The following is a 13,283-nucleotide window of genomic DNA, read 5'->3' as shown; positions in this document are numbered from 1 at the left end:
TTGGTATCACACTTGGCTACTCTTTCAGCAATGAGTTAATAAGTAAAAAAGACTTGGCATGTCACGGTGGCTTTGAAAAAGTTTGTCTATGCTATTATTGAAGAAATATTCACCACGATGAATATTAAAAATAGTTCAGCGATATGTCAAGTGCGGGATCAATCAAAGAAAGTTATAGAGAAAGAATATCTAGCGTAGAACAAGATTCGAATACGAATCTTCTCCGATCCGAAAAAATGATACAGATAAATATTTTAAATATTTTCAAATATCTTATTATTTATTTGATTAGTTATATTAAATTTAAATAATTATTTTTATTGTTTTAAAATTTTATGTTTTATATATATATTCTTTTATTCTTAAGTTTGTACTGAATTTTATCATTTGATTAATAAAATTATGAATTTTCTACTTGTTTCTTGTTTTGGTAAATCTATAAAAATCTCAACGAATTTAAAAAAAAAAACATTGATTTTATGCATTCAAAGATTAAATAAAATCCTTATGTTATTGTACTTTCCGCTACATATATAGTCCGCTTGATTTGTTCGCCGATATTCTCACAACACAAAGTACTTTTAACGCCAAGGGTTAGTAAATAGATCAAAATTACGTAACCTAATTAGTAGTCAGAAAAGTCAGCTGATTGTCTATTCTTCTCATCTCCACCTAAAGACTATTTTCAGCCACCTAATCGCGTTTAAACCCCATGAAAGCTACTTACCAATTAAAAATCTAATTAAACATCTTAAATTCTTAATCAGATCTTAAATCTCTCTTTTTATTGGACAAACATTACGCATATCTACTTCTGACCACCATTTATTCATCTTAGGTGGAGACTATCTATATATTTTAGAATTGCATTTTCGGGAAGTCTTATTTAAAAATTCATCATAAGTGTTCAATTCCGACATTTCTTAAATAAAGTATTTGGATATTTGAAAAGTTATATGTGGCAGATTTTAAAATTTATTTATTTTCATGGAGATGCCCCTGCCTACGTACATAGAAAATATTCCTGATACAATCAAATGGATTCTTAGTTTAAAGTATTTAGAAGAATCTTTCGGAATCTTATGTCACTTATTTTAACATTTATGATATGACATCTGTTATTAAGCCGTACAAGTTATAAAATCTAAGTGATATGATTCTCTGATACGCTCTTGCTTGTGCTAACAAGACAAGTATTTCTCTGCTACTCAACGAACAGGATGAGTTGTATACGTTTATTAAAGAGATCTCTTTATTAAATTGCATGTTGTGTGAAAAGAAACATCTATACTTTATGAGCTTAGAACAAAATCATCGGACGAATATCATTTTCTTAAAATTCAAGTTATACAATATTAGTTTGCTGTGTTAATTTATTTCTGTGTATATTAAAGTTGAACACTATTTATTATCATCCTTTATACAAATTATCTAATAATTTTCAGATAAAGACAATTATAAAATGCTACTTCTCGGAAACTCATATATGTTGTAAGCTGAACTGTCGATTCTCCATGTATAATTGTCTAACATGTAAGTTTTCTGTTGAACGATGATGTATACAACAACAAGAAAGTCTACTCTTAGTTTGTAGTATTTAACGTATCCGATCAAATAGATTATTTTATTAGGAGACTTTTTGATTTGGTTTCACTAATTTGCGAATTTCAAAAACTGTAATATATATATGTGAGTCTGTTTTTTTTTGTTTGTTTTAAACATTAAACTCATCTCATATGACATCAAGATCCATCAAACAATTTTTTGGCAAAGAGACTTGATGTTTGTTTCCATATACTTAACTTCAGATCCCAGTAAATCTAAAACTGTTATATATTAACGTTTTATTTTCACTGTTTTTTTTTTTCCACTGTTTTTAAAGTAAAGAATATCACTTACTTGATAAGTAAATAAATCGCTAATACCTTTCAGAATTTGTGTGTTTAATATAACGGAAGCGCCAAAAAATAGTATTCCTAGTTAATTACTTCGCACAGACGTTATGAATCCACTTGTCTTAGAGCATCTCCAAAAAGAAACTCTATTTTGAAGTTTCCAAAACTTTATATTTGAAGTTTCAATGTGTTCTTCTCCAAAAGTAAAACTTCAAACCTAACTTCAAAATTATTTATATTTTACACTATGATCCTTATGTTTGTCATAGTTGATATAAATTCATAAAACTTCTATAAATAACTAATACATATATATAAATATTAAAGAAATATTAATTAAAAAAAAATCTTACACTAAAATATAAAATTAGAAATAAAAGTACATAATTAAATATTAAACTGCAAGCAAATATTACATTATTGCATAAAATTATTTCCATAATGCTCCCATATATGATCAACTATTTCGAAGTAAGAAATGATTCTCTTTATTTTTTATTTGTAGATTACGAGCCAAAAATTGTTGAAACCGGATATCCTCATAATATGTCTGCTGATAGTTTGATATCATCAAACGAAAAAAATCCTTGATCTTTTAAACGAAAGTACAACAAGCAGGGAAAAATGTCATGAGATGATTGAATTACGACTGTAAAATGAAGCAAAAAAGTTAGCTTTTAAAGAAATAAAAGAGGAAAATAAAATATTGCTAAAAAACTTAGCTTCTATCGATGACGTTAATATTCGTGAATACATTCGATCTGAACAAGAAAGAATCATACGAAAAATGCGTCAAGAGCAACAACAACAATCATCTTCGGTTACACAAAATTTGTTGAACAATATTTTGGAGATTTTGGAGGTTCCGGAGCAAATTTACCAGACTATTAGTGTTGTTATAATATTTAAATTTGAGTAATAATTATGTCTTCATGTGTCTTTTTAATAAGTTTTTATTATGGTTTTTTGTAATATTCTTGTTGTTTAATTCTAGTTTTAAAATATTATAAATCTTGTTTTAATTTTTTTTATTTAATTTCATGTGTAAAACTTAAGTTTATATAACAAATTTGAAATATTTATGAGATATAAAAGTTTTAAGGATTAAAACAATAAACAAAAAAATATTTAAGAATTATAAATATGATGTATAATTGTAAAGACCAAAATGCAAATAAAAAGATGAAACTTCAAATTTGAAGTTTTGAAAAGTGAAACTCTATATTTGGAGTTTCACTTTTCAAAACTTCAAATTTGAAGTTTTGAAGTTCCTTTTTAGAGAGCAAAAAACTCTATATTTGGAGTTATAGAGTTTCTTTTGGAGATGTTCTTAGGTTACTAATTTTGTTTATGAGATACGATATACTCTTTTTGGTACCATAAATTTACATCTTGCAGCAGCTTAAAAATCTGACTTTATAATCACAGGACCTTTTTTGGTTGTAACCTACGTTACGTTATAATCACTACAGTACATTCAGTCTAGTAGGTTTTTTTTTGTTATTCTAAACAAAACCCATTTCATACTTTGATTTCTTCAGTCTTGACATATTAAAAGATATCTAAGGTTTATCAGAAGAGCAATTATTCGTACGCTTTGCGATTACCTTTGAGTTGATACTAATTAATAGTAAACACTTGGTAAGAGAATATTATTATTTTTTGGTAAAAAAGTGTTAAATTGGCCATTGTAGATAGTCTAAGGTCCTTAAGAGAATATTATTGTTTGTGACTTCTTGCAGCACCATGATCATGATATTTTTAATTATGAGTTTTAGGAGAAAATTAGGTTATTCTACATGTTTTAGGAAATACAACTCTACAAATGTGAATAAGAGTGATTATGAATCATTTTCGGGTGGTCCCCAATCTAACACTAAAACACCATTTTAGTTTAGTTTTGCGCTAAAATTTTTCTAGCCCAACACTAAAAATCATGATATTTTTAATTAAGAATTTTCAGAGAAAATTAGGTTATTTTGCATGTTTTAGGAAATACAACTCTATAAATGTGTATATATTTATAAGAAAAGAGTGATTATGTATCATTTTCGGATAGTCTCCAATCTAACAGTAAAACACCGTTTTAGTTTAGTTTTACACTAAATTTTTTCTAGTAAAGTTATAGTACTACATCAAAGTGTGATACATATTTACACCACTAAATATTATTCAGTTATTATATTAGTTAAATATGAAATTAAATAAATATCTAAGATAAATACAATAAAAAGAGTAAAATAAAATATATTTTATTATAATATATACTTACATAATAAATATTTATTGAACATATTAAATTATAATAGTAAATTTCAATTTTAAAATATAATGATAAAATTATTTTAGTGTAAAAAAAACTAGTGTCGTCCTTGTCAAAAAAAAATTAAGGGTCGTGGTTGAAAATGAAAATAATTTAAGAATCTGAATTATAATCAATAGTCTGTTTTTACATATAGAATATGACTGGTTAGCATTGTAAGAGTAAATAAAAGAGGTGGAGATTATTACTTTTATTTGCTAATCAAGTAGAATTGTTTTCTCTCTAAATTACTCTAGTTACTATCTAGTAAAACTAATTTTTTCTTTTTTCCTCTCTTTACCATATTTTATATGTCTCCCTCATTTTCACTTTTGATATACTTTTCTTTTACTCTGTAAATTACTGGTCACAACCTTAGTGCTATGGATAGGAGACATCCAAATGAGTTAAAACGAAATCATCAAAGTGCCAACAAAATAGTTAAAAAAAAAGTGTCACCAAATAGAAAAGAAAAAAAAAATCGTAGGAAAAATAAATAGACGAGACATGAAAGTAAAAAAAATTGTCGGTGAAAATAAAAAGAAGAGCAAAAAACAAATTGTCAAGTCTGACAAAGCTTGCATGCCGATCAATTATTTATTATTCATATTTTGTAATATATAAACTTCTCCATCCATCGTACACTCTATTTATTTAGTTTCTTTTTTTCTAATTATATTAATATTTTCCCCAAACCATACATCACCGTTTTATATTTTTGAATGATTATTTGTTGGCATATTTGTGTAATAAACATAAAAAAGAAATTAGTTTTGTAGATAAAAGGGAAAGGTAGTAAGAAAAAAAGAGGAAATTTGGCTTTTTTGGATATAGAATGCAATTTATGTTATCTATTCACCCAAAATAATAACAGATGGCCAAAAATAATAACAGATAAACCACATCAAAAATAATAATGGTTTCGGCTAGAGAAAGAATGTTTGGTTGGTTCAAGCCAGGGATCGATTTTCCTCTAATATGAAATTATTAACTCCGCGTTTGGCTACAGTCAATTAATATGAAGTGAAATCGGTGGTCTTTCGAGATATCTTTGGCAGGTCAGGTGCTACTCAGACTCCATAAAATATTTGAATACCCAGATCATCAAAAATAATAATAATAATAATAATAATAATAATAATAATAATAATAATAATAATAATAATAACAGATCATGTATGTCATGAGTCTTTTAATTGAGATACTTAACTACTAACATGATGTTTTTGAAGGGATATCATCAGAACTTTTTAAGAGAAAAAAATAAATAATTTGCAAAATAAGATCCTAATTTGACAAAATTCAACCCTAAATTTTAACTAATTTTTCTTTTAACTTTTGGTGGATCCTCTTCAAATATGCTTTGTGCACAAGACACAAGTCGGCACTGAGTATAATTAAGTTTAAATTCTTAAAAATTATAGAGGTTTTATTAAATCGGAAATCTGAAGTGGTGTAATTTTTAATGAGTTTTTAGATAATTGTAAGTGAATCTGAGAATTTAATGTAATTTTTGTTGAATAATTCTAGAATATCATCTAAAATTATGAGATCTGAATTTTTATTGTTATAATTAAAAAAACATTATAGAAACACTTAAAGTACTTAAAAATATTCAATTTAAATTTTTTTCAAGAACAATGGATTTCAAAGTGTTTTATGAAATGATAAGTTCTATAACACTATATTTTAAAATGTTTTTTAAATCTATGTTTGAATAATAGTAGATTTATCATTTTAATACAAACCATGTCAAACTTCAGTTAAATACACTCCTAATAAATGAAAAACGACTGTGTAAATAGTTAGTTCACCTTCGGTCACTCAATTGTTTTTTTCAACTTTACAATGACTACTGAAAATATGAACGCACTACCAGAAATAAATGAATGCCAAAACATCAGAAACATAAATAAATAACGTGAAATGTTTATCAACATAATTAATGTTTTCAGTCAAAAAAAATGTTTTGATACAAATTCATAAGATATTTTTAGCAAAATAAAATAAAATTGAATCTTATTTCGTACCCATATTCTCAGTTAATTACGTCTGTAATTCGTAAGAAAAAGGTACTAAATAAGATCCTATGACAAATGCCGATCCGACACACACAAAAAGTTATGTCGCCAGTAATGCATGACAGAATAACTAGTTCATATTCCATTTGATATCTCATTGGATCTATTTTATCGTTCATGAGACATATGAAATCCAATTAAAATTCAGCAAAAACAGAATTGAAAGAAATATGTGATTTTGACCAAAAAAAAAAAAAAAGAAATATGTGATAAACAATCTATATATTTAGATAATAACCATCTATTTTCATTAAAAATTATAGTGTGGGTGATTGGTTGAGATGTATGAACTGATTTTAGCTTTAATAGTAATCTACAGACTTTAAATCATCAAACTACAACTAAAAAATAACTCTTTTTGTTAGTAGTGTGCATCAAATTGATTACCTTTATATCACCAAATTAGTAGACAAAAGATTTTGCTCTTTTTCTCACCCGAAAACATTAATTGAACAAAAAAAGAAGTGAAAAAGCATTTGATATAGGAGTATGGTCAAGTCTACATCGGGAAACAAAAGTCATCTAGCGCCACTTGGACTCCGACGAGAAATAAACTTTCAAAGTGGCCACCCATTTATAAGCTTTTAGTATTATACTGACCACCCATTTATAAGCTTTTCGTTCGAAATAATTATGTGCCCAATCACCTAAGATCATTTCCAACTAGCCCCTTATTTTCTTTAAGAGACACTCTTAATTAAAGAAAGAAACTCAAAAAAGAAGAAGATAGTTCTCCAATCGTGATCTTTAAATATTTCTTAAATTTTATCATATATTATATTTCTGTCCTCAATATTATCAGTAATTAAATATAATTATTAAACTTTCAAAATCAATAAACATACTATTTGACAGATATTAAAATAAAATAATTTTTAAAAATATAATAATATGTAGTCAAATATAACTATAAATAGTATAAACAATGTTAATAATATATTTTTAATCGAAATAGTTTTAAGAAAACATAACGATAAGTACTAAAATATAATATATAAAAAGTTATTCATGCAGTTTCAAGACATATATAATTATATAGACTAAAACGAAAGGTGAATAGTATTTTAAGGGGATAGACAATGTTTTCTTAAATTTGATAGTGTACTATTCACTCCTTAATATTTAAGAGGATAATAGACTATTGGAATGGAAAACTCCTTCAAAAAAATAAAGAGATAATTGACTGTTAAAAATGCTCTAACTATGCAGACATGTGTATGTGAGAAAGGAGGATTCACGAGTTTGTTTGTTAAAATATCTAAGGATTAATGTAAGGCCGGGCATAAGAGCGTCAAACATGGTCTCGACCTCCAAAATTTTATAGATATTTATATAGAGATAAACCCTTAAATTAAAAATAATATATATTTTTTTAAAATGTTTATAGTCTTCAAAATTTCAGATTTAGGTTGATGTATAAACATTTAATCATTTTGTTGTTTATATTCATGAATTTTAAACTTGTTAATTTAGTGTTATTATTTACAGTATTTATAGATATTTCTTTAGAAAGGTTTCAGGCTGTTTTAGTGATTTGTAAATATGTTTTATTCTACTTTTTATCATTGTTAACTATTATCCATGTATTTTTCTTACTATTGTATGATCTCATCTAAGATTATTCATATTTACATGGTTCATGTTCAAAACAATATCGAGTTTGATTTTAAAATTATTAAATCATTAATTTTTTTTGTTTTGATAACCGTGGGTTCAGGCGACCGAAGTCAAGCAACTAGTTCCACGAGGTCCACGGTACTCCACGTATTCTCGTCATTTAAGATAGTTTGGATGTCCAGCAGAGATAGAACCATGGTTTCACCGTATTAGGTTTATATTATCTCAAGCACCACTGAACTACCCCGCTGTTTATCATCATTAAAACAGAAACTCAATATCTTTGTATGTTTAGATTAATGGTAACACAGAAAACATGAAAAACTTAAAATTTTACACAAAATAATAATAGCTGTAGAAGATACTTTTTTTTTTTTAATGTTTTGCATTGTTGACAATCGTTTTGTCACAATAGTTTTGAAGTAGAAGAAATTACTAGTAGAAAAAATTGGCCACTGCAATTTTTTTTATTACTGAACTCTGTCTAAACTCTAAACCTGCAATTAGATTAAGAAAAGGAGATGAAGTGGTGTCTACCTATATGGCTAAGCCTGGAACTTTTATCCGAGATCCGATCCGGATATCCGGAGGGAATCCGGATCCAGATAGTAAAATGTTAGATCCGTCAGAGCCGGATCCGGATCCGAATATCTTGATTTTTTAGTCCGGATATCCAGATCCGTAAGTTTTATTAATAACTATTTCAAAAATAATAATATCTATATATAAAAACTAACTTTTTAATATATTTTCATTTTTATAATAGTATATATAATTTTTTTGTAAATTTTGTAATATTATACTTAGAAATAATTAAAAGCATTATATATATTTTGATTTTTAAATTAGCGTTAATATTTTATATATATTAATTTTATTATTTTTATTTATTTTAAGGATCTAGATCCGAATCCGGATATCTGCCGGATATTACAACTTTTAGAAGGATATCCGAAGCCCCGATATTCGAAAATCTCGGATCCGGATAAGGATAGTAAAATTATGGATCCGTCGGATAAGGATCCGGATCCGGATACCTTAAACTTGCCCGGATACCCGATCTGTCCCAGGCCTATATACGGATATATATGGAGATAAAAGAAAAAAATTGGAGCAATAATAGAAATAGTGTCTCATATTCTAAGAACGTAATACCATTGGTTCGGAATGTTCTGTTATCACCAAAGAAATTAGTAAAGTACTTTTTTTTTTCATTTATTTGTTGTCTTTTTGCTAAACATTTATTTCATAAATTATTATAACTTTATATAATACATTTTAATTTTTCTGGTCTTTACATTTTTGTGCCATATGTGCATTTCGTGTTTGTCTTCCCTAGTTTATCTTTATTAAAAATAAATAAAACTTACAATAAAAATATTGGCAACACACGAAAAATTATTTGGTAGATTAAAAATAGATAAATACCATATGTAACATAAAAAAGCCGTTAAAAACAATAAGATAATTTTTGTTTGTTTGTTTCAGAATAGCATATAAAGAAAAATATACAAAATATTATTCATTAAAAAATATAAACACACATTACTCCTAAAATTAATTTTTTATGAATTAGGTTTAAATTCTAGGAGTGGGAGTTTATGGGTTATTGTTAAGAATTTAGGGTGTAAATTATAATATTTTTATTTTTAAGATTCATGTATTTCAAATGTATTATTTTTACTAGTATTTTAGTTTTATTTTTAATTTTTAATGAATGCTATTCTATGATTTTTTTTTTCATTTTGTGCTATTTTTATGATAATTATTTTGTGATTTTTAGAAAAGTTATCTTTAAATTATTTAAAAATATAAATCGGTAGAAGCATGATTTTTCAGTATATGATATGTGCATTAACATTTCTAGTTTTCTTAATAACAAATCATTTGTGATTTTTGTTCAAAAAAAAAATCATTTGTGATTTGAACAGAATCCATTAAAAAAATTTTGTCATTAAAAAAAAAGAGGATAGAAAATATCTGACAAGCTGCCCGAGTAACTATAATCAAACTGACACGGGCAAATAAAAAATGCTGCCCGTTGGGCGATCCTCAAATTCCAACACCAATAGAGTCGTCGTCTCCGTCTCTCTCTTTTCTTTTTTTTTTTTAACAAAAAAGAATCACTTTCCAAAAGGAAAAAAAGATTTTAAAAATTAATATCTCAATGCCTATCAACTTGTACATAAATGGGAAACTTCCCTCTTCTTCTTCTTCTCCATTGCAATCCCAAGACGCCCCAACCACCGTGGCGCTTTATTCTCACGCCTGAGCAGAGCGCTTCACCGGTGGCAGACGGTGTCGTGATTCCTTCTATCCTCCACATCATCTCTCTAGAGATGGGGCAGAGCATGAGCTGTGGAACTAGACCGGAGCACGGCATATTCGCCTCCGTGCAGTGCGGCGACATCGTCACTGTGCGTCGAGTGATGACTTCGGATCCGAGTCTGTTGCATCAGACCACTCCTTATGATCGCCACTCCGTTCTTCACGTCGCCGCTGCTAGTGGCCAGATCGAGGTTAGTTTTCTCCGAGATCTCGCCGGAATCTCACCGGAATCTCGCATTTCTGATGTTTTCTGTTATTGCAGATTCTGACCTTGCTTCTGGAACGATTTAAGAATCCAGATGTGTTGAATCGTCACAAGCAGGTTTGAAATAACATCTTCGGATTCGCATTTGATTTCGCTGAAAACTTTTGATTCTTGTAGACTCCGTTAATGCTGGCTGCTATGTATGGAAGGATCTCTTGCGTGAAGAAGCTCGCTGAAGTTGGAGCTAATGTAAGCTCACAACGCGTCTCCTTTAATAATCTTCTACCTTCTTGAAAATTTGTTGTTGAGAGATCTTTCTTGTGAATCAATCTGCAGGTTTTGATGTTTGATTCTGTGAATAGAAGAACATGCTTGCACTACTCAGCTTACTATGGACACGCTGATTGCGTTCAAGCCATTCTCTCCGCTGCTCAATCCAGTCCCGTTGCTGTTCATTGGTGGGGTCTCTTTCCAAATCTTGATCAGTTTTCTTGATTCAAAAAAGCTCACACTTGAGATTTGCGTTTGTTCAGGGGATATGCGCGATTTGTGAATATTAGAGATGACAAAGGAGCGACACCGTTGCATCTAGCTGCCAGGCAAAGACGGCCTGAATGTGTGAATGTTCTGTTGGATAGTGGTTCTCTTGTTTGTGCTAATACTAGCCTATACGGGTAATACAATCATTTCATTCGAAATCAAACATTTGTTAGAAGTTTCGGTGTTTTTGGGACTAATCCTCCAAGCTTTGTTGAAACAGGTCTCCAGGGAGCACACCTCTTCATTTGGCAGCAAGAAGCGGGTCTATCGATTGTGTCAGAAAATTGCTTGCTTGGGGTGCTGACCGTCTTCAAAGAGACGCTTCTGGGTATATAAAAACATTCTCTTTCGCCACTTTCCTAAGCTTTATTTAAAGTCTTGTGGTATGATAGCGAGCAGTCATTGAATCTTGAAATCATTTTTTCAGGCGGATACCCTATGTTGTTGCCATGAAACACAAGCACGGAGCATGTGGAGCGTTGCTTAACCCGTCTTCTGCAGAGCCACTGGTCTGGCCATCTCCGTTAAAGTTCATAAGCGAGCTTAATGACGAGGCAAAACTGCTCTTAGAACAGGCACTGATGGATGCTAACAGAGAGAGAGAGGAAACCATTCTCAAAGGAACTGCTTACTCCTTACCATCACCATCTTTCTCTGACACCGCCTCGGATGATAACATGTCTGAGGTACTGTCACACCCGCTTAGTTGACATAAGGCTTCTTCAATTGTCTGTTTGATAATATGTAAATTGTTCTAATAACGCGGTATAATACGTTGTTAACAGATGAGTGACTCGGAACTCTGTTGCATTTGCTTTGAGCAAGTATGCACTATTGAAGTCAAAGACTGTGGTCACCAAATGTGTGCGCAATGCACACTTGCACTGTGCTGTCACAACAAACCTAACCCAACGACCTCAACCGTGACACCACCGGTGTGCCCGTTCTGTAGAAGTGTCATCGTACGGTTAGTCGTCGCCCAGAACAACAACAACAACGACAAGAGCAAGAGCCAATATGAAGTTGTTGATCGTGAGGCAGGTGATGTAAACTCCTCAAAACTCAGAAAGCATAGAAGATCGATAAACCTTGGCGAAGAAAGCAGCAGTTTCATGGGTCTTTCAAGCATTGGATCCTTCGGAAGGATAACCGGCCGTAGCTCGGGAAGGATCGCAGCCGACAACGAGCTGATGAACAAACCCATTTTGTGAGGATCGGGTCCACATATCAGTAAGGGGTGAATGTTTAAAAGATAGATGAAATTTATTATGTAGATTGAAATAAGGAAAAATGACGTTGAATTATGTAATGCAATGATTTGTTGTTTCTTTGATCAGTTTGTCAAAAAAGGAATTTGTTTGTTGTTATTATTTGGTCATTTTTATTGTATGAAAGGTAATTTGATAAATCTTCTCTTCTTCTCACTTGATTTTCTTTATAAAAATTTATATTTTTAGCAATTTTTATATATGGTAATGAACTAATGACTAATAATTCAATATTATAATTAAAGTAAAATTTCTGTTCAATATTTATTTTTGTCAAAGATTTTGAAATATGGTAAATGGTAATAACTAATGACTCAAATGTCATTAATTAAAATATATGAGAAATTGTTTGAAATACACTAACTAGATGTTATTGGAGTTTATGTATTTATTGGCAGTTTTTTGTTTTTAACGGCTCTACATACAATACTCTGGAACTTTCGATAAGCTTCGCTCTTATAATCTGCAAGAAATTTCATAGTTTGAGATTCGAACTCAAACTTTGGTGTAGAAACCTTTAAAATTCAAACTAAATATAGTTTTACTGGTTATGTAATTTTAAAACTCATACCAAAATCATGTGTTATTGGTTTCATAATTTATAAATTCTAAACCTAATTTAAATTAGGTGTTATTCAATCATACAAATTTATTGATGAACTAAATTTTCTTATAGATTTGAATGAATTTGTATAATTTTTTTTATTAAAAATATAAAGATCCAAATCTAATGGTAAACCTCTGAATTTGTAAACTAAATAAAATTTGTAGGTTAGATTTGAAAATCTGTATATTTTACTTGGACTTGCAAATACTATATGGATTTCTAAATCATTTAAAATACATAAACCAATAACACCTCTTAATTGATTTAGAAATCCATATAGTATTTACAAATAATTTTGGTATATATATATATATATGATCAAAATTAAATTATAAATTTGCATTAACAAACACACAGCTAAAATAATACTAATCAAATAAAAAAGTGTCGGTAGTTAAATGACTAAATTGTTTAAAGTTTATCAGATCATTAGGTTAATT

At 29.1% G+C, this 13,283-nt stretch overlaps 1 protein-coding gene across 1 annotated transcript; it reads left to right on the top strand.

Moving 5' to 3' along the window:
* Window positions 1-10,042: 10,042 nt before the first annotated feature.
* LOC103858279 (putative E3 ubiquitin-protein ligase XBAT31) lies at window positions 10,043-12,392 on the top strand. Its single transcript, XM_009135614.2, has 8 exons — window positions 10,043-10,414; window positions 10,486-10,545; window positions 10,606-10,677; window positions 10,765-10,886; window positions 10,962-11,102; window positions 11,189-11,296; window positions 11,396-11,654; window positions 11,754-12,392. The coding sequence occupies exons 1-8, from the start codon at window positions 10,085-10,087 to the stop codon at window positions 12,177-12,179; spliced, it is 1,518 nt and encodes a 505-aa protein (XP_009133862.1). The 5' UTR covers window positions 10,043-10,084; the 3' UTR covers window positions 12,180-12,392.
* The last annotated feature ends 891 nt before the right edge of the window (window positions 12,393-13,283 follow it).

This window comes from Brassica rapa, chromosome A03, assembly GCF_000309985.2.
Source record: "Brassica rapa cultivar Chiifu-401-42 chromosome A03, CAAS_Brap_v3.01, whole genome shotgun sequence".
Taxonomy (NCBI): domain Eukaryota; kingdom Viridiplantae; phylum Streptophyta; class Magnoliopsida; order Brassicales; family Brassicaceae; genus Brassica; species Brassica rapa.
Note: the sequence above shows the minus strand (reverse complement) of the source record. Positions and strands in the feature narration are given on the sequence as shown.